General features: G+C 49.7%; 3 protein-coding genes across 4 annotated transcripts; 2 read left to right on the forward strand and 1 right to left on the reverse strand.

Moving 5' to 3' along the window:
• The first annotated feature begins 4,616 nt into the window (after positions 1-4,616).
• On the forward strand, positions 4,617-9,412 carry LOC311509318 (uncharacterized protein). 2 transcript variants are annotated; one of them, XM_084574462.1, is made up of 12 exons: positions 4,617-4,668; positions 5,341-5,597; positions 5,672-5,761; positions 6,188-6,346; positions 6,416-6,514; positions 6,704-6,827; positions 6,901-7,174; positions 7,249-7,295; positions 7,445-7,557; positions 7,624-8,182; positions 8,681-9,136; positions 9,212-9,412. In XM_084574462.1, the coding sequence occupies exons 1-12, from the start codon at positions 4,665-4,667 to the stop codon at positions 9,409-9,411; spliced, it is 2,382 nt and encodes a 793-aa protein (XP_084430588.1). In that variant the 5' UTR covers positions 4,617-4,664; the 3' UTR covers position 9,412. The 2 variants fall into 2 exon arrangements, with proteins under 2 accessions (XP_084430588.1, XP_084430589.1); XM_084574463.1 differs by having other exon boundaries at positions 6,191-6,346.
• A 192-nt stretch (positions 9,413-9,604) lies between these two features.
• Positions 9,605-14,200, reverse strand: f2 (coagulation factor II (thrombin); the record flags this gene model as incomplete). Its single annotated transcript, XM_084574467.1, has 15 exons — positions 14,126-14,200; positions 13,922-14,002; positions 13,754-13,833; positions 13,645-13,669; positions 13,194-13,259; positions 13,013-13,121; positions 12,791-12,927; positions 12,406-12,699; positions 12,137-12,253; positions 11,844-11,970; positions 11,206-11,373; positions 10,951-11,124; positions 10,092-10,270; positions 9,949-10,019; positions 9,605-9,760 (listed from the first exon to the last, which is right to left on the reverse strand). The coding sequence occupies exons 1-15, from the start codon at positions 14,196-14,198 to the stop codon at positions 9,605-9,607; spliced, it is 1,857 nt and encodes a 618-aa protein (XP_084430593.1). The 5' UTR covers positions 14,199-14,200.
• A 1,509-nt stretch (positions 14,201-15,709) lies between these two features.
• On the forward strand, positions 15,710-17,754 carry LOC311509322 (uncharacterized protein; the record flags this gene model as incomplete). Its single annotated transcript, XM_084574469.1, has 4 exons — positions 15,710-16,009; positions 16,649-16,876; positions 16,991-17,089; positions 17,422-17,754. The coding sequence occupies 4 exons, from the start codon at positions 15,710-15,712 to the stop codon at positions 17,527-17,529; spliced, it is 735 nt and encodes a 244-aa protein (XP_084430595.1). The 3' UTR covers positions 17,530-17,754.
• Between the last annotated feature and the right edge of the window lie 303 nt (positions 17,755-18,057).

Here is an 18,057-nt window from a genome sequence, read left to right on the forward strand (position 1 = left end):
TAAGAGAAGAGTAAAAACGTCTCGTTCCGTTTAGTTTGACTGATTTCTTTCATCTGTCGACGTCCACAGCCTTTATTTCTATCAGTCACTAAAACAACTAAACCTTCCCTTCAACCACCATCACCAGCCTCTAACCTGGTTCAGACTCCTTCACCTGGACTCTAAACGTTCAGCTCTGACTCTTAAAGAAGAAAACATTAAAAACTACTTCATTACCTTCAGATGGAGGTTGACACGGAGAAAATCATCTGAGACACGATCCTGGTGAAAGTGAAACCATGAAACACTCTGAGAGCTGCTGGAGGAGGAGACACAACATACCCAAGGAAAAAGAGGAAGAGGAAGTTAAAGTAGTAAATAGAACCACAGCTGTCAATCACAACTAATCAACAAAGAATAAAAACCTACGTGACGACATTAGAAGCCTGTAAAATATTCAGATGAGTCAATAAACACTAAGTACTTCTGGCAGTGTTGCTCATGGTTGAATTTTTTTACAGTGCATTATTTCTGTCTTGTCTGTTTGACTCTTTTACAGTGTTGAAACTCTCTTTACTGTCTAACTCAATGTAATTTTTACAGTACATCCCCAGGTTGTATGTTTTTAGAGTGCATCTTCTTCTCTGTCTGTTTTTTACATTGAATTTCCTTGTTATTTTTACAGTGCATTTCCTGTTTTTTGTTTTTTTTGTTGTTGTTTTTTTTGTTTTTTTCACAGTGGATGTTCAATTTTGTCTTATCTTTTACAGTGTTTGTCAGTCTTTCTTTTTGTAATGTATGTCATCGTGGTGGGCAGCACAGTGGCGAGGTGGTTAGCACTGATGCCTCACAGCAAGAAGGTCACCGGTTCGAATCCATGGGCCGGCTGGCCTTTCTGTGTGGAGTTTGCATGTTCTCCCTGTGTCTGCGTGGGTTCTCTCCAGGTTCTCCAGCTTCCTCCCACCATCCAAAGACATGCTCATTAGGTTAACTGGTGATTCTAAATTGGCCGTAGGTGTGCATGTGAGTGTGAATGATTGTCTGTCTCTGTGTGTGGCCCTGCGATGGATTGGCGACCTGTCCAGGGTGTACCCCTGCCTCTCGCCCGATGACAGCTGGGATAGGCTCCAGCGGACCCCCGTGACCCTTAACAGGACTAAACGGGTATAGAAGATGAATGAATGAATGAATGAATGTCATCGTGGTTATTTTTTACAGCGTGTTGTTCAGCTGCAGTTCCTCAGTGTGGTCACCAGAGGGCAGTGATCATCACAGTAAACTGACTTCATATAGTTCATCCTTTCACCACCAGAGGGAGACAAAGCTCCACCAGTGATTCATTCATGTTTAAATGTCATTCTGTGGTTTGACAGATTTTTATTCTGAGAATCAAAGTTACTTCATAAACAAAACAGAGTTTCATCTGAACACCTGAATATTTCTCATGGTTCTTACTTCTACAGTACATTTCCTGTCGTTTTTACAGTGCATGTCGTGGGTGTCTTTTTTACCATTTATCAGTACATGGTGTCTGTCATGTTGTTTAAGTTTTTTACAGTTCATGTTCTGTGTGTGTTTTATGCAGTGCATCTGCTGGTTGTATTATTTAACAGTGTATCTTATGGATTACAGTTTTTAAGTGATTGCCCTGTTTATCGTTTTATACAGTGCATTTGTTGATTTGATTGTATAATCCAATTTCTTACAGTGCATCTTTTTCTCAGTTTTACTCCTGTTCATTATTTGCACAGTGCATTTGCTGGCTTTATATGTTTTACAGTGTATATTTTTTATCTTTCTTATTGTTTCAGTTTTTAAATTGCATGTGCTTTTGTCATTTCATCAGTGTATCTTTTTTCATCTATTTTAAAGTGCAGCTCTTCTTTAATTTTAGAATCCATCTCCTGTCTGACATGTATACAGTTGATCTCATAGTTGTTTTTTTAGAGTGTATTCTCTCAATTTTTCATAAAGTATGTTAGGGTTTGAATTGTTTTTACAGTGCATATCCTTTTTTTCCCATTTATAGTGTAGCCGGTCTCTCAGTTACACTTTACTGCGTGTATTACACATTCATTTTTACAGTGCAAACCTGATTTTCTTTTTTTAAAGTACATGTCTTCTGGTGGTATATTTTACAGTGTAACCTGTCTTTCATTTTTTTTACTTTTTATTTTTTTGCAGTACATTTCCTGGTTGTCTGGGGGGAGGGTTGAGTGTGTGTCTGTGCAGGGCAAGAGGGAGGTGATTGACTTCACAGCTTCTGTCATTTGTTACAGTACATCTCCAGGTCTCATGTTTTTACAGTGCATCTTCCGTTTGTCTTTTTTACAGTGTATTCTGTCTTTCATTTACACTTTACAGTGTATATTACACATTCATTTTTACAGTGTAGCTCCTGTTCTGCCTTTTTTAACAGTGCATTTCCTCTTTTTCTTTTCTTGAAATGCATGTCCCATTTGTTGTTTTTACAGTGCGACTTCTGGTGACATATTTTACAGTGTTACTTGTCTTTCATTTTTTTTATACAGTGTTGCTCTTCGTATTTTTTACAGTACATTTCCAGGTTGTATGCACTTTTACAGTTCATCTTGGGTTTAGTGTCTTTTACAATCTATCTTATCTTTATATTTTTATAGTGCATCTCCTCTTCTGTCGTTTGTTACAGTACATCACCAGGTTTTATGTTTTTACAGTGCATTTTCCATTTGTCTTTTTACAGTGTATCTCCTGGTTGCTATTTTTTACAGTGCATGTAATTGTTTATCTTTTTTACAGTGTATTCTGTCTTTCAATTACACTTTAAAATGTATTTTTTACAGTGCGTCTTCTGGTGGTATATTTTACAGTGCAACTTGTCTTTCATTTTTTTACAGTGTTGCTCTTCGTATTTTTTACAGTACATTTCCAGGTTGTATGCGTTTTCACAGTGAATCTTAGGTTCAATGTATTTTACAATCTATCTCATCTTTAAATTTTTTATAGTGCATCTTCTCTTCTGTCGTTTCTTACAGTATATCTTTTATGTTTTTACAGTGCATTTTCCGTTTGTCTTTTTTACAGTGTATCTCCTGGTTGCTATTTTTTACAATGCATATAATTGTTTATCTTTTTTACAGTGTATTCTGTCTTTCAATTACACTTTTTTATAGTGCGTCTTTTGGTGGTATATTTTACAGTGCAACTTGTCTTTCTGGGCGGCTCAGTGGCGAGGTGGTTAGCACTGATGCCTCTCAGCCAGAAGGTTCTGGGTTCTAATCCAGGCCCACTGGTTCCTTTCTGTGTGTAGTCTGCATGTTCTCCCTGTGTCTGCGTGGGTTCTCTCCAGGTTCTCCAGCTTCCTCCCACCGTCCAAAGACATGCTGGTTAGGTTCATTGGTGATTCTAAATTGGCCGTAGGTGTGAGTGTCTCTCTGTGTTAGCCCTGTGATAGACTGGAGACCTGTCCAGGGTGGACCCCCCCTCTAGACCAATGACAGCTGGGATAGACTGGAGACCTGTCCAGGGTGGACCCACCTCTAGACCAATGACAGCTGGGATAGACTGGAGACCTGTCCAGGGTGGACCCCCCCTCTAGACCAATGACAGCTGAGATAGACTGGAGACCTGTCCAGGGTGGACCCCCCCTCTAGACCAATGACAGCTGGGATAGACTGGAGACCTGTCCAGGGTGGACCCCCCCTCGAGACCAATGACAGCTGGGATAGACTGGAGACCTGTCCAGGGTGGACCCCCCCTCTAGACCAATGACAGCTGAGATAGACTGGAGACCTGTCCAGGGTGGACCCCCCCTCTAGACCAATGACAGCTGGGATAGACTGGAGACCTGTCCAGGGTGGACCCCCCCTCGAGACCAATGACAGCTGGGATAGACTGGAGACCTGTCCAGGGTGGACCCCCCCTCGAGACCAATGACAGCTGGGATAGACTGGAGACCTGTCCAGGGTGGACCCCCCCTCTAGACCAATGACAGCTGGGATAGACTGGAGACCTGTCCAGGGTGGACCCCCCCTCGAGACCAATGACAGCTGGGATAGACTGGAGACCTGTCCAGGGTGGACCCCCCTCTAGACCAATGACAGCTGGGATAGGCTCCAGCAGACCCCCATGACCCTTAACAGGACTAAGCGGGTACAGAAGATGAATGAATGAATGAACTTGTCTTTCTTTTATTTACAGTGTTGCTTTAAGTATTTGTTTTTTCTTTACTGTCGTGGTTATTTTTTACAGCGTGTTGTTCAGCTGCAGTTCCTCAGTGCGGCCACCAGAGGGCAGTGATCATCACAGTAAACTGACTTCATGTAGTTCATCTCTTCACCACCAGAGGGAGACAAAGCTCCACCAGTGATTCATTCATGTTTTAATTATTCTGGTTTGACAGAAGAAGATTTTTGTTATTTCTTTAATAAACAACGTTTTTGAATCAAATTCTAATTTACATCAGATATGTTTTATGTTTAAAATTAATGATTTGTTTTAAAATAAAATAAAAACTCTCGTTAACTCTCCATTTGCACATGCGTACTCGGGCATAATTGGTTTTAACTTCCGGGGTTAAGGAGGCGGAGCCAGGGGCTGGACCGTAAACAGCAGTTAGCCGTTAGCTTGTCCAGCTAGCCTGGTGTCAGCGGGTTGTTTTGAACGTCTGATCCGTAGACTGTGGTCCGTGTGCGGCTGCAGAAGGAATGGGTACGTCCTCCCGCTGGTTCTCCGCTGGTTCTCCGCTGGTTCTCCTCTGGTTCTCCGCTGGTTCTCCGCTGGTTCTCTGTCCTTTAATCGCGTCTCCTTCTTGTCCCGGCGGCTTCATTCTCCAGCGTTAGCCAGCTAACTCTACTTGTGGGACGGGTCCGATCCGAACTCTATGTGATAATCGGTCATTTTTAACAAGTTGTGTCTTTTTTAAAGGTTAAATGCTTCAGAGACTCAAACTAACAGCTGCTTTACAGTCACATGGAGGTAAACTTTAACTCGGCGCAGTTCAACAAATCAAACTTTAATTATTTTAATAAAAGTTATCTGAAAACATTCCATATGTCAATGTGATGTTTTACCCTCTGGTCCCATCGTTATTCTAATAATTAATAATTATTGATTATCATTGATGGCAGAGACGGGCCCACCTGTAGAGGTCAATGAACTTTAACAGAAACCTGCGGCGCTGCTCTGGGACACAGTTCTGGTTCTCTTCTTAAATCACGAGTTTTTTTAATGGAGTCTGGTTTCGTTTCCCTGTAGATGTTCATCGTGTCTGTCTCATGTGTCTTCACCTCCAGTAGACGTCCCCATTGGGACATGTTGGGACGTGGTGCAGACTCAATGGACCTACGCCCTGGTTGACGTCTTTTATGTCTTGATCCACAGCGTCCCCTGTCCCCCTGGCCTCCCCTGTCCCCCTGGCCTCCCCTGTCCCCCTGTCCCCCCCTGTCCCCCTGGCGTCCCTGCGCCTCCTCGTCCCTCCTCTCCGTCTGCTGACGGCGGCCATGTGGCAGATCGCGCGGCAGCAGAGTGTGAAGCATTATGGGATGCTGGGAGACTTTGTTTCCCTGGTAACGGAGGCCGTCCCCCAGCTGCTGACGGACAGACAGAGGACACTGCTGCAGCTGGCTCTGAGGACCAAGGTGAACGACCTTTGACCTCGTGTCCTCCTCGTCCTCCTGCTTTTTAAATGACTCCTCAACGTCTCTCTCTCCAGGTCGCTCTGTCTGACGTCCACCCGCCTGCCGTCCACCCGCCTGACGTCCACGCCCCCCTGGACAAGGCCTGCTCCGTCTCCAAGGCAACGGTGAGACGGGACGTCCTGGTCCCGGTTTAGAGAAAAGACTGTAGAAAACAACAGTCCTCCCGTTGGTCAAAGGGAGTCTGATCAGTTCTGAGGGTGGAGCCACGTTATTGATGCCCCGCCCACTCTCCCTCTAGACTCTCTGGTGATTGGTTAACTCTGCTCTTTGCTCCGCCTCCTTTTAAATCCAGCTCCATCATGGAAACAGACTGTAAATGCTAACGTAGCCAGCTAGCTAATGACAACCTCACTGTCACGTTGTCATGGCAACCGTCAATCATGACGTCACTTCCTGTTTGTATAGCGTCAGATAACTTCATCAGAGGGGGCGGGGCTTATGGCCTAGACTGCAGCCAGACACCAGGGGGCGCCCCACAAGCTTTGAGGAGGCGTCATGATGTTCGACATGTGGTTTGTCTTTTCTCTCAGCAGCGGGACGAGGAGCGGGACGAGGAGCTGGACGAGGAGCGGGACAAAGAGAGGGACGAGGAGCGGGACGAGGAGCTGGACGAGGAGCTGGACGCCTGTCGCTCTGCTCTGTCAGCTCTGAGCAGAGACTGTCCCGCTGAGTCTCGGCGTCTCCTGCAGGTCAGTGTGGACTCAGCGGCTCCCTGAACTCTTGATGGTTGCCACGACAACGCTGTGTTTGTCTTCCAGGAAGTCTTCGACCAGCGCTTTGACTCCGCCCTCCAGTCCCTCATATTGGACTTCCTGTCCAGGTTGGAGCAGCTGTTCCCCATCCCCGACTTCAAGCAGGTCAGTTAACCTGTTAGCCTGTTAGCATGTTAGCATGTTAGCCTGTTAGCCTGTTAGCATGTTAGCCTGTGTAGCCTGTTATCATGTTAGCCTGTTAGCCAGTTAGCATGTTAGCCTGTTAGCCAGTTAGCATGTTAGCCTGTTAGCATGTGTAGCCGGTCGTCCTCTGATTGTCCGTGTCTCTGTCAGGCTGCCTCCTGGCTCCACGCTGCCCCCGCTGGCGTGGAGGACTGTCTCCATCAGACAGACGGAGAGGAGCTAAAGGAGCTCCTGACCAATCAGAGCTGTTCACTGGGACGAGCTACGACCACAGGTAGGGAACCCCGACGCAGAACCCGAGCAGAACCCGACTCGTTCAGTCTCCCCTGACTCTTGGTTTCCTTCAGTTGGTGCCGACTCTGAGAAGACCCTCCTCTCCGCCTGGTCCCACCCCCTCCTCACCAGACTGACCAACCCACAGCCTCCTCCCGCCAACGCAGACGTCCAATCAGACGCCGTCCCTGACGTGGACCGTCCCCTGCAGCTGGACGCGGAGCTGGTGAAGGTGGAGGTGGTGGCGACGACGGAGGACGAACAGGAGGAGCCTGTGATTGGTCGGAACGCGTCCGGTGAGGGCGGAGTCCAGCGTCCGGTCACACTTGTGGAGGTGGAGGTGGACAGGTGAGACGATTTGTCCCGTCCTGGACCGTCCACTGTCCTCAACGCTGCTCTAATCTTCACCTTGTTCCTGTCAGGTGGAAAGACTCACCTGGACACCTGGTCCACGGGTCACAGGACACAGGTAACACACACACACACACACACACACACACATTATCACACACACAACCAATATAATATGTGTGTGTACTGTCAGTGTGTGTCTTAGTGTCAGTGTGTGTATTAGTGTGAGTGTGTGTTGGCTCTTCATCCCAGTTCTCTGGTGTCCAGGTGAGTCGAGCTCTGAGGTCCCGGCTAACGCTCTGTACAGCATTTCCCATAATTCCCAGCGTGTGGCCCACAGGTGTCCCGGGTGTTCCAGGTGTTTCATCTACCGCTCTCAGGTGAGTGTCGGCGTCAGAGTGTGTGTGTGTTTGTGAGCGTGTTGGATCAGCTGTGACTGTCTGCAGGTCATCCGACACCTGCGCACCAACAAGTCCTGCGGCTCCGCCTTGACTGGGGTCGCAGAGGAGCCCCGCCCCCCCGAGGAAGAGCCCGCCCCCCCAGAACCCCGTCCCGTTGGGACCCACTCCTGCTTCCAGTGCGACGCCGTCTTCAGAAGTGGCGCCGAGCTCTTGTCGCACCGGCGCAGCCACCGAGCGCGTCCCGTCTACCGCTGCGGGCGGTGCGGCAAGGACTTCCACCACCTGTCCAGTCTGACCAGTCACAAGCAGAGCCACCTGGACGGGGGTCGGAGCCACCTGGACGGGGCCCAGAGCCACCTGGACGGGGCCCAGAGCCACCTGGACGGGGAGGGCTTCCCCTGCAGCAGGTGTGATCAGGTGTTTGAGTCGGCCAAGGAGCGGGACGTCCACCGCCTGCAGCAGCACGGCCCGTCTGACCTGGGCTGCACCGTGTGCTCCCAGACCTTCAGCTCTCAGACTCAGCTGCTGAGGCACCTGCAGAGCCACTCGGTGGAGGGGGCCCGGCCCCGGTACAGCTGTCGCTTCTGTGAGCAGACCTTCTCAGGTAAGGACCCACGTAGAGGGGCCGCTCCTCAGGTCAGGGTTCACACCTGTTCCATGGTCCATGTGTTTAAATCATGTCTACAGCTGTTACTCCTTATCCTCCTCCTTGGGTCTACTCCTGGTCTCTAAACCCCTGGTCTCTAAACCCCTGGTCTCTTACCCCTGGTCTCTTACCCCCGGTCTCTTACCCCCAGTCTCTTACCCCCAGTCTCTTACCCCCTTGGTCTCTTACCCCCAGTCTCTTACCCCCAGTCTCTTACCCCCTTGGTCTCTTACCCCTGGTCTCTAAACCCCTGGTCTCTTACCCCCAGTCTCTTACCCCCGGTCTCTTACCCCTGGTCTCTAACCCCCTGGTCTCTAACCCCCTGGTCTCTAACCCCCTGGTCTCTTACCCCCGGTCTCTTATCCCCGGTCTCTTACCCCTGGTCTCTTACCCCTGGTCTCTTACCCCCAGTCCCTTACCCCTGGTCTCTAACCCCCGGTCTCTTGGTGTCTGCAGGAGTGACCCAGCTTCGTATCCACCAACGGACTCACGCGTCCCGCTCCTTCCAGTGCGACCAGTGCTCCAAGACGTACGGTTCTCTCACGGGTCTGCACTCCCACCAGGCCAGCCACTCCACCGAGAGCCGCTTCCTGTGTCCTCAGTGCGGCAAACGCTTCAAGACCCGGGACGGCCTGGAGGGCCACCTGAGGACCCACACCGGGGAGAGGCCCTACCGCTGCCCCTACTGCCCCAAAGACTTCACGGCGCTCGCCGGCCTCAACGTGCACGTGCGGCGGCACACGGGGGAGCGGCCGTACGTGTGCACGGTGTGCGGTAAGGGCTGGCCGTCCGGAGGCGACCTGCAGAAACACATGAGGACTCACACTGGGGAACGGCCCTACGTCTGCCAGGACTGTGGCAAGGCCTTCTCCATCTCCTGCCACCTGACCGAACACCGCAGGATCCACACCGGTAAGACGGGAAGCTCCCGACTGGGGACGTCCCGATCTGATCCGACAGCTAACCCCCTGTGTGTCTGTGTTCCAGGTGAGAAGCCGTTCTCGTGTCCAGAATGCGGCAAATGTTTACGGAGGAAGTTCGACCTGAAGAAGCACATGTTGTCCCACAGCAGCGTCCGTCCCTACGCCTGCGCCTACTGTCCCAAGAGCTACACCCGCAAAACTCACCTGAACAGACACCTGCTGACACACGGGACGACCGACGGCGAGGCGGCGGGCGAGGCCTGACCCGTGGAGATGGTCCTTCAGCGGGACTGGACAGATCAGTTGCTTCATGAGTGACTGTGTCCCTGTTCCTCTCTAAAACCTGTCAGTCATGTGTCCAGACGTTAATGAGACCAGAGACGAGGGCTGTCGGGATTTGAACAAACTTTATTGGCATGGTCCTGCTTGACAGGGAGAACAGGAAGTGTGTGTGTGTCTAGTCTTCGTCGTCTGTTCCCGTCTTTTCGATGACCTTCCTCATCCAGCGGGTCATCCTGAACAGGTGGGTGTAGAAGCCGTACTTCCCGTCGCGGTCGCAGCCCTCACCCCACGACACGATGCCGATCTGATACCAGCGGTTCTCAGCCGGGTACTGAACAGACGAGGAATGAAAACGATTAATGAATGAAATCTGAAAAATAAATCTAATAAATGAAATGAATACAACCGTCTGTCATTAAGTCTGTTATAGTGTGGAGTTGCTCCAGGGCCACGGAGCCACCTGCTGGTTGGTGCGTTTAGTTTGACGTTTAGTTTGACGTCAGCTTCGTCTGTTCTCACCTTCATCACAAACGGTCCACCGCTGTCTCCCTCGCAGGCGTCGCCTCGTCGGCTCTCTTCTGGTTTATAACCTGCAACACAGCCGGTGTTAAAGCCGGGTTCCTCCAGAGTCTCGGTGCTACCCTGCTAAGATGAAACGTTACCGGCACAGAACATGTTGTTGGTGATCTTGACAGAGGTGGAGCTGCGGCAGGTGGTCTGGTCCACGATTGGTAGATGGATTTGCTGGAGGACCGTGGGTAGGTTTCTCTGTGCAGGGTTCCAGGTTTCCTTCAGGTTCCCCCAGCCGGTCACTCGGCCCTTAAAGCCCTCGGTCATCAGCCTGGGGGGAAAAGGACACGAAGGAAAACCCTGGACAACGTTGGACCACCAGGACACAAAGGTCGTAGTAACGGTGTCGCTTCAAAGACAGACATCCAGCTCCCCCCTAACCCTTTCAGAGGGACCACCTTTGTCTCCTGACTGGTCTGGTCTGCTGGCCACCAATCAGAGGGCTCCTAAAGTCAAAATGTTTGGGTCCAGGGCGAGATCTGGACTCTTTTAATACAGGTCATCATGTCTTTCTATGGGAACGGACCCAACATGGCTCCCGTTTGTCAAACCTAGCAACAGTAGCACAGGAAGTCAGGGCTCGACAAAGGGTAGGAGCCCTCTGATTGGATGAGAGGGCCATGTGGGCTCAATTACCATAGAAAGACCTTGGAAACCAGTAGTTAGCATTAAAGCTAACACTGTTGGGGATGGAGAGGTGGAATTAAACAAACATCAACTGAAAACGTCATTTTTCCAGTGTTTGCTAATGTTGGCATGACTGCTAACCTTTGTTGTCTCTCCTCCTTGTTACCTTTAGACTCTTAGTGTGGGAATGAACACCTGCATGGCTACTGTTTGTCTAAACAAGCAACCGAGGCTAGGAGCCCTGTGATTGGTGCTCAGTGGACCAATCAGAGGGCCAGGGGATGGGTTCTCCCGGCTCAGTGGAGGACGGAGCGTTTGTCTTACGTCTTGGCGATCTTCTTGCTGGGCAGGCAGACGGGGTGGATCTCATCGGTGAACGTGATTGGCCGTCTCATGTGCAGCAGAGCGATGTCACGGTTCAGGTTCTCCTTCCAGTTGTACTTGGGGTGCACGATGATGTCGTCGATGGCTACGATCTTCTCGGTGCCGCGTTCAAACCTGGACAACGATGGAAAAACGTCCTCGTCAGTCAGCGGCGGCGTGATCGGAGAACTCACCGGGACGGGGAGGACGTCCTACTTGGCTCGGTAGTGTTTCCCCAGGCGGACTAGGATGTCGTCGGAGGTGAAGTTCTTGTTCCAGGGCGGGTAGAGGATGCAGTGAGCCGCCGTGACGATCCATTGATCGCTGACCAGACTGGCTCCACACAGCAGCTCCTGAGGGCTTCGCTTGTACAGCATCACCTGCCTTCAGACCAGACCCAGGGTCAGTGAATGTCCCACAGACAGATGGTGGCGGCCATCTTTGATTTAGTGTTCAGATGGAAACGCCTTTTAGTCTTTGATAGATGGATTCTTACGTTAATCAGTGTGTCATGTGTAATATGTGTCAGTCAAAGGTCAGAGGTCAATACCTTCATGTAAAGTTCTTAGATGAGACTTTGACTTCATCGTTATCTTAGTGATGGAGGCTGCAGAGATATCACACTGATGCTCCTTCCTCCTCATCTGTAGCCCCAGGGCTAGTAGCAGCTAGCTAGTTGGGCTAGTAGCAGCTAGCTAGTTGAGCTAGTTGAGCTAGTTTATGACGGGGGTTATCTAAATAATATCTGGTCTCGTGTCCCAGTCTCGTCTCTTTTTATCATCAGATATTAGTTTGAACTCGTCAACGTCTTAGTCGCTGATGAAGTCAACACTGATTGGTGTAAAGCTGGTTACCATGGTGCTGAAGCCACTTCGGCCTCGTCGCCCCCGACGATGCGCTTCTCTCTGTAGGACTCCAACAGCTCGTCCTCCTTCGCGTCTTTCTTGCCCTGCTTTTCAAACAGGGGACGTTGTCCACAATCTAGAAGACGATGAACCAGACACACGGTTCATCCATCAGTCACTAACCAGGATCTAGTCTGTAATCTGATTACTACCAAGCAGTTCAACCTGACACGCCTCCTACGGAGCTGTTGACCAGTTAGTTGGAGGACACGGAGGACATAGAGGACATGGAGGACACTCACCGCTCTCTCCTTGTCCAAAGGTGCGAGGGCTGAAAAACAGCTTCTTAGCCGGACCCAGGACGGAGCGCTCCATGCCCTCGGCCTCCGTCGTCTGCTCCTCACCGAGCAGAGGGTCATCTAGGAGACACAGGTAGACAGGTAAGAGACAGGTGGACGGGGTAAGAGACAGGTGGACGGGGTAAGAGACAGGTAAGAGACAGGTGGGCGGGGTAAGAGACGGGTGGATGGAGTAAGAGACAGTTGGACAGGCTGGTGGGTTTGTCCCCTACCACACAGCTGCAGGTCACAGTAGTCCACGGTGATGTTCCCAGAGACCTCCACGAAGCACCAGGGGCCCTCGGGGTCGTTGTCGGGGTTTCTGCACTTGTTGGTCTGCAGAGGAACCTCAGGGATGAACTCCTTGTCCAGGCTGAGAGCCGTCGCCTCTGGAGACGACCACTGCAGACAGGTGTGGCCCGCCATGGTAACATCCAGGTCCCCAATGTAGTCTATGCCATGACTGGGCAAACAGGCTCCGGTTCGGACGGGTTTAGGGGCCACAGTGGGCGGGACGAAGTCCTGACCTGGAAGGACAAGCACACTGCATCCATTAAACCGTCGGTTCTGCTGGTTCTGCTGCTTCTGGATGTAGGTGGACTGCTGGCAGATACGTGCCACATATGGGGACCCTGCAGGACTCTTTCTGGACCGTCGGGTCTTGGGTGAAGCACCAGGGTCCGTCTGTCTGTCCATCAGGGTTCCTGCAGAAGTTCTCCTTCAGGATGCTGCCCAGCTCTGAAACGTTAAACTCCCTGCACAAAGAAACATGAGGAACCGTTCTATCACACATCTGCTGCTAGCTGTTAGCTGGCTGTTAGCTAGCTGTTAGTGTGTTACCTGCTGATTGGATGGGGGAAGCTGTGTCTCCAGTGCTGACACATTCGTCCTGATTTAGTAATGTTGATGTCTCCCTCATAGTTGAGTCCCTGACCAGAGACACATTGACCTGAGGACACGGGTCCAGCGTTAGTCAAAGACCACGTTAACCGTCCCACGTTCTCTCTTTTGTCTTACTTACCTTCTACACACTGTCTGACCAGGATGATGTTCTCCTGTGTTCTCCTCATCTCAGTTCCTTTACAGTCTGGAGAACAGAGATGGACAGAGGGACAGATGGACACGAAGACAGATGTGTTGTCAGATGTTATTGTCCTCGCTCTGTTCTGGACTTTGTTCGTGTTTGCAGTACAGCTGAATAAACTCTGCTCAACAAACACCGCCATGTTCATCCAACGCTCACATCACACACGCTACAGGTGCAGCCATGCTAGCAGTTTCCTTAAGCTAAGCTAAGCTAAGCTACGCCTGATCTGACTCCCTAGAGAACTGATGCATTCATTAACCCTTTCAGTGACTGGTTCTCCAGTTGGTTCCTTATTGAGTGACCACAGAAGAAGAAGCCAACTGAGGAACATGTTGATTTAATTTCTTGAACTGGAGCCGATTCAGTCTGAACTGTTTCTACTCACCCAGGTATGTCTTCCAGAAGGTTTCCTGAAGAGAACAGAGTTGGTTCTGTGGTTAGACTTTGACCTGATCTCAGATCTTTTTACAAACAGAGAGAACGTGAACTCGTACGGTTTTATCCGTCTGCTCGAACACCTCTCGGGCTTCTTCGTGGTCGCAGATTTCCTCCACACACTCCCTCTCCAGGTTCCCTGAGGAGACACGGGCCATCGATGGGTCATTTTAACGGGTCACGGCCAGAATCAGGGCGGCGGCGGCGGCAGCTCCTCAAGGTCTTACCTGGTTTCATCTCCTCAAATATGTGGTTGGCCCGTCGGTTCCGCACCAGAACCTGCGACGCCAGCTGGCTGTCGAGAAAAACTACAGAGAGAAAGAGAATCAGTGTGAAACCAGTTTCAGGTCTAGAAGGAACGAGTCCAGCTACTAGAACCTGAACCAGCGCCACTAACACGGCGGCTTCAAAAGGAGAACGGAAGCTGGTACCGTGGTCAGCCTGACAGCTGTGCAGCAGGAACAGCAGCAGAAGAGCAGCTGGTTTAGACATCGGGCCCACCATGATCCAGAACCTCAGAACCTCAGAACCAGATCCAGCAGTCGTCAGCCTGTGTCTCTCTGTGTCCGTCTCTGTCTCTGCTCTCTGTGGCTAGGCAGGGGTGGGGGTGTGGAGGGGGGGTGGTATTGACCAGGGGGTCAAAGGCCGATGAGTCGCACATGTTTACCATGACGCAATCACACGAACTCAATCAGCTGAACATTTAGTTTCAGAAGAACCTGAGTTGGTTAAAGAACCGTTTGAAGGAGGAACATTTCTGAGGAAGTGGTTGTTACCGCTTTGACCTGACGGTGGCGCCACAGGAAGCACAGACGAGACCTGATGTGGTAGAAACCTTTTGATTCAGATGAAGGTTTTAATTCTCCATCGACTCGTCCTCAAATATTTACCGTCTGATACCGAGGTGAAAGTCTGTCACGTCAATAAACCACAGAACAGACTTTATCCAGGACCCCCCCAGCCCCCGCTCTAGATTAAAGGAGAGGACAGTGCCCCCTGGTGGTCAGACTGTAGATTCACCTTTAGAACGTGTCTCTGGTTCATGAAATAAATCCTTCAGATCAGATGAGCAGGTGTTTATAGGATTTATCAGATCGATTACAGCGTTAATGAAGGAGGAGGTGACATGTGTTCACCTGCTCCACACTAAGCAGCTGTAATCCCTGCTCCTCCTCCTCCTCCTCCTCCTCCTCCTCCTCCTCTAAATGGATTAACAGCAGAAGCAGGAGACCGACCACGGACAAAGACAAGAAGAAACTTCAACCTGAGCAGGAGGAACGGTTTTTGATGGTGGAAGAACTTCGGTTTCTTTGGACAGGAAGCGACCGTCGAGACCCGATGGATCTGCTGCTCAGATAATTCTCCCACCTGCCTCCTCATCCTCATCCTCAGATAGCCTGCTCTGCTAAATGCTAACTGGCTAATCTGCTGCAACACATTTATAACTATCTGTAACCTAACCTAACTATAGCTAGCAGTAACTTAGCCTAGCCTGGCTGTAGCTTCATATAGTATTTCAGTTTACTAACATAGCCTAGCTTCTTACATAGCCTTGTTTAACTTAGCCCATTTATTAGCTAATCTTGTTTAACATAACTTTGAGTTAGCCTAGCCAGCAATAATTTAGCCTAGCCTGACTGTAGCTTCATCTAGCACTTTCAATAGCTAGTATTAACATAGCCTAGCTTCTTACATAGCTTTGTAACTTAGCCTGTCTGTAAATCAAGCTAGTTTTACTGTAAACTGTCAATTAGCCTTGTTATAATCTAACTAGCAGTAATTTAGCCTGGTCCTGCAGTAGCAACATCTAGCGGTTTAATTAGCTAGCATTCAGCTTTGCTATAATTTTGGTCGTATAAATAACTAAAGTTGTGTTAGCTTGTTAGCTTGTTAGCTTGTTAGCGTGGTGATCATATTCCTGGTTCTATGTAGTTGTAACTTAGCTGAACTTTTTAAAGTTAGCCTGAAACACAGCGTGGTGGAATAAATTAGCATTAGCTGTTAGCGACACAGACATGGATCCAGACAGAGAAGAAGCTGACGTATTTTCAGACACCGAAGACCCGATCCCTCTGAGAGCAGAGGAGGAGGAGGAGGAGGAGGAAGAGGAGGATGAGGAGGAAGATGAGGAGGGTGCGCGGGTCTTCAACGCCTGGATGCAGCAGTACAGAGGCGGGGAACGGCAGAAGAAGACTGGCGAGAAGGGGGAGGAGAAGGAGGAAGGGGAGTCAGAGGGAGGAAGGCCTGTGAGTAGGGGAGGTGTAGAACCAGCGCCTCAGATAAGGGTCGACCGCCGAGCGTCGCTGCCAAGTCCGGTAAGTCTGATGTTTACTGAGTTTACTGTCTGCACATGTGACGAGGCATAGACTGTAGGAAACATGACTGACAGGGACACAGAGCGTCATTGATGCCCCGCCCACCGTTCCTCTAGACTCACTGTGATTGGTTAATACTGCGCTCCGCTCTGCCTCCACCAGTTAAACTGTCAATCATCATGATGTCACTTCCTGTTTCTATGACGAAAACAAAACTTCTTAGAGAAATTAACTCTTGAACATAGACCAGCTTTACGTGTAAGCCACGCCCCTCCATGTTAATGGGCGGGGCTTATGACCTGTACTGCAGCCAACCACCAGGGGGCGCTCTACATACTATGAGGAGGCTGGCTCCTCCCTCCTGTGTCACGGAGAGCTGTGATTGGCCAGTCAGATGAGAAGAGATAACTCAGGTTATTTATTCAGTTCAGGTCTGTCCCAGAGAAGGAGGGAACCCTTCTCCTCGTCCATTTTTAGCTGCAGCTCAGATGGATCAGAGCTCTGAAGACGCTTGTCGTCTCTGAGCCGCTAATGAGGCTTTTATTGGGTGGTGGGGGTGGTGGGGTGGGGGGATCAGTGAGCTGCCAGGAACTAAATACCAGAGCAGGAACCTGTCTCACAGCTCGTCTCTATGTCCAGGCGACTCTCTCGGCCATGCAGCTGTCTCGTCTCCACTCGTCCACTCGGGCTCCGGTGACGGCGAAGGTCCTGCTGCGTCGCTCCTCCTCCCGGCGCCTCCTTCCCTCGCCACAGGAGGCCGCCACCCCCCCAACGCTTGAGAGAAGGCCGTCCCTCATACCCACGATCCCTGAGGGCGTGACCCCCGAGAGGCGAGCCCAGTTCAGGAGGCGTAACGTCATGTCTCTGGTTGGTGTACACGGCAGCTTTTACTTTGACATCTACTTTACTTTATTTTACTTTGGCGGGGGGATGATGTTGTAGATGAGAACGGCGTGTGCTTTAACAGCGTTTGTGTTTCAGAGCGACGCCTACAGCGTCTGTCTGATCTGTCACAACGACCTGAACGGAGGAGCCGGCGGCGCCAGAGAGCTGCCGTGTACACACACCTTCCACAGAGAGGTAACACACACCTGGACAGACAGAGACACGTCATGTGATCTAGGAATTAGCTGCTTTAATTAGCTGACAGGAAGTAGTTTTATTACTGATGCTCGAATGTTAGCTCTAAACAGGAAGTAGTTTTATTACTGATGCTGGAATGTTAGCTCTAAACAGGAAGTAGTTTTATTACTGATGCTGGAATGTTAGCTCTAAACAGGAAGTAGTTTTATTACCGATGCTAGAATGTTAGCTCTAAACAGGAAGTAGTTTTATTAGTGATGCTAGAATGTTAGCTCTAAACAGGAAGTAGCAGAGACACCAACACATTTCCATTGTCTTTCTCTCTGCAGTGTATAGAAGAGTGGTTGTGGAGGAAACAGTCCTGTCCAACGTGCCACGTCCAGGTGTCCACGCCGCAGTCCATTTACTGGAGCTCTACGAGACTCAAAGTCCCCTGAGACCCCCAGGACCCCCCACTGGACCAGAACTGGATTAGAAATCTGTTTAGTGTTCATATGCTGGTGATCCAAGAACTCGTCCATTCACCGTGACCTGGTTGAACACTAGAGAGAAGAGAGTGCCCTCACTAATGATCGTTACGTCAAGAGTTCTGTTTGTTCTGCTTGGAAATTTCCCCAACAAGAAAAACGTGTCAGCAGAAGATATCTTATTGTTTTATAATACTTTACTTTACTTTACATTAATCTCAACTTTAATTTACTTTACATTAAACTCAACTTTTCTTTAATTTAACCTCTACTGTACCGTCAACTTTACATTTATCTCAACTTTACTTGACATCAGCTTTACCTCAACTTTACTTTAACTTCAATTTAACATCAACTTTACATTAAACTCTACTTTACGTTGCTTTACTTTAATCTCTACGGTAACGTAAATTTTACATTAATCTCAACTTTACATTAAATTCAACTTTACCTCAAACTCAATGTCTACTTTATTGCAACGTCAACTTTACATTAATC

Source organism: Chelon labrosus (assembly GCF_963514085.1).
Source record: "Chelon labrosus genome assembly, chromosome: 24".
In the NCBI taxonomy this organism is placed as follows: domain Eukaryota; kingdom Metazoa; phylum Chordata; class Actinopteri; order Mugiliformes; family Mugilidae; genus Chelon; species Chelon labrosus.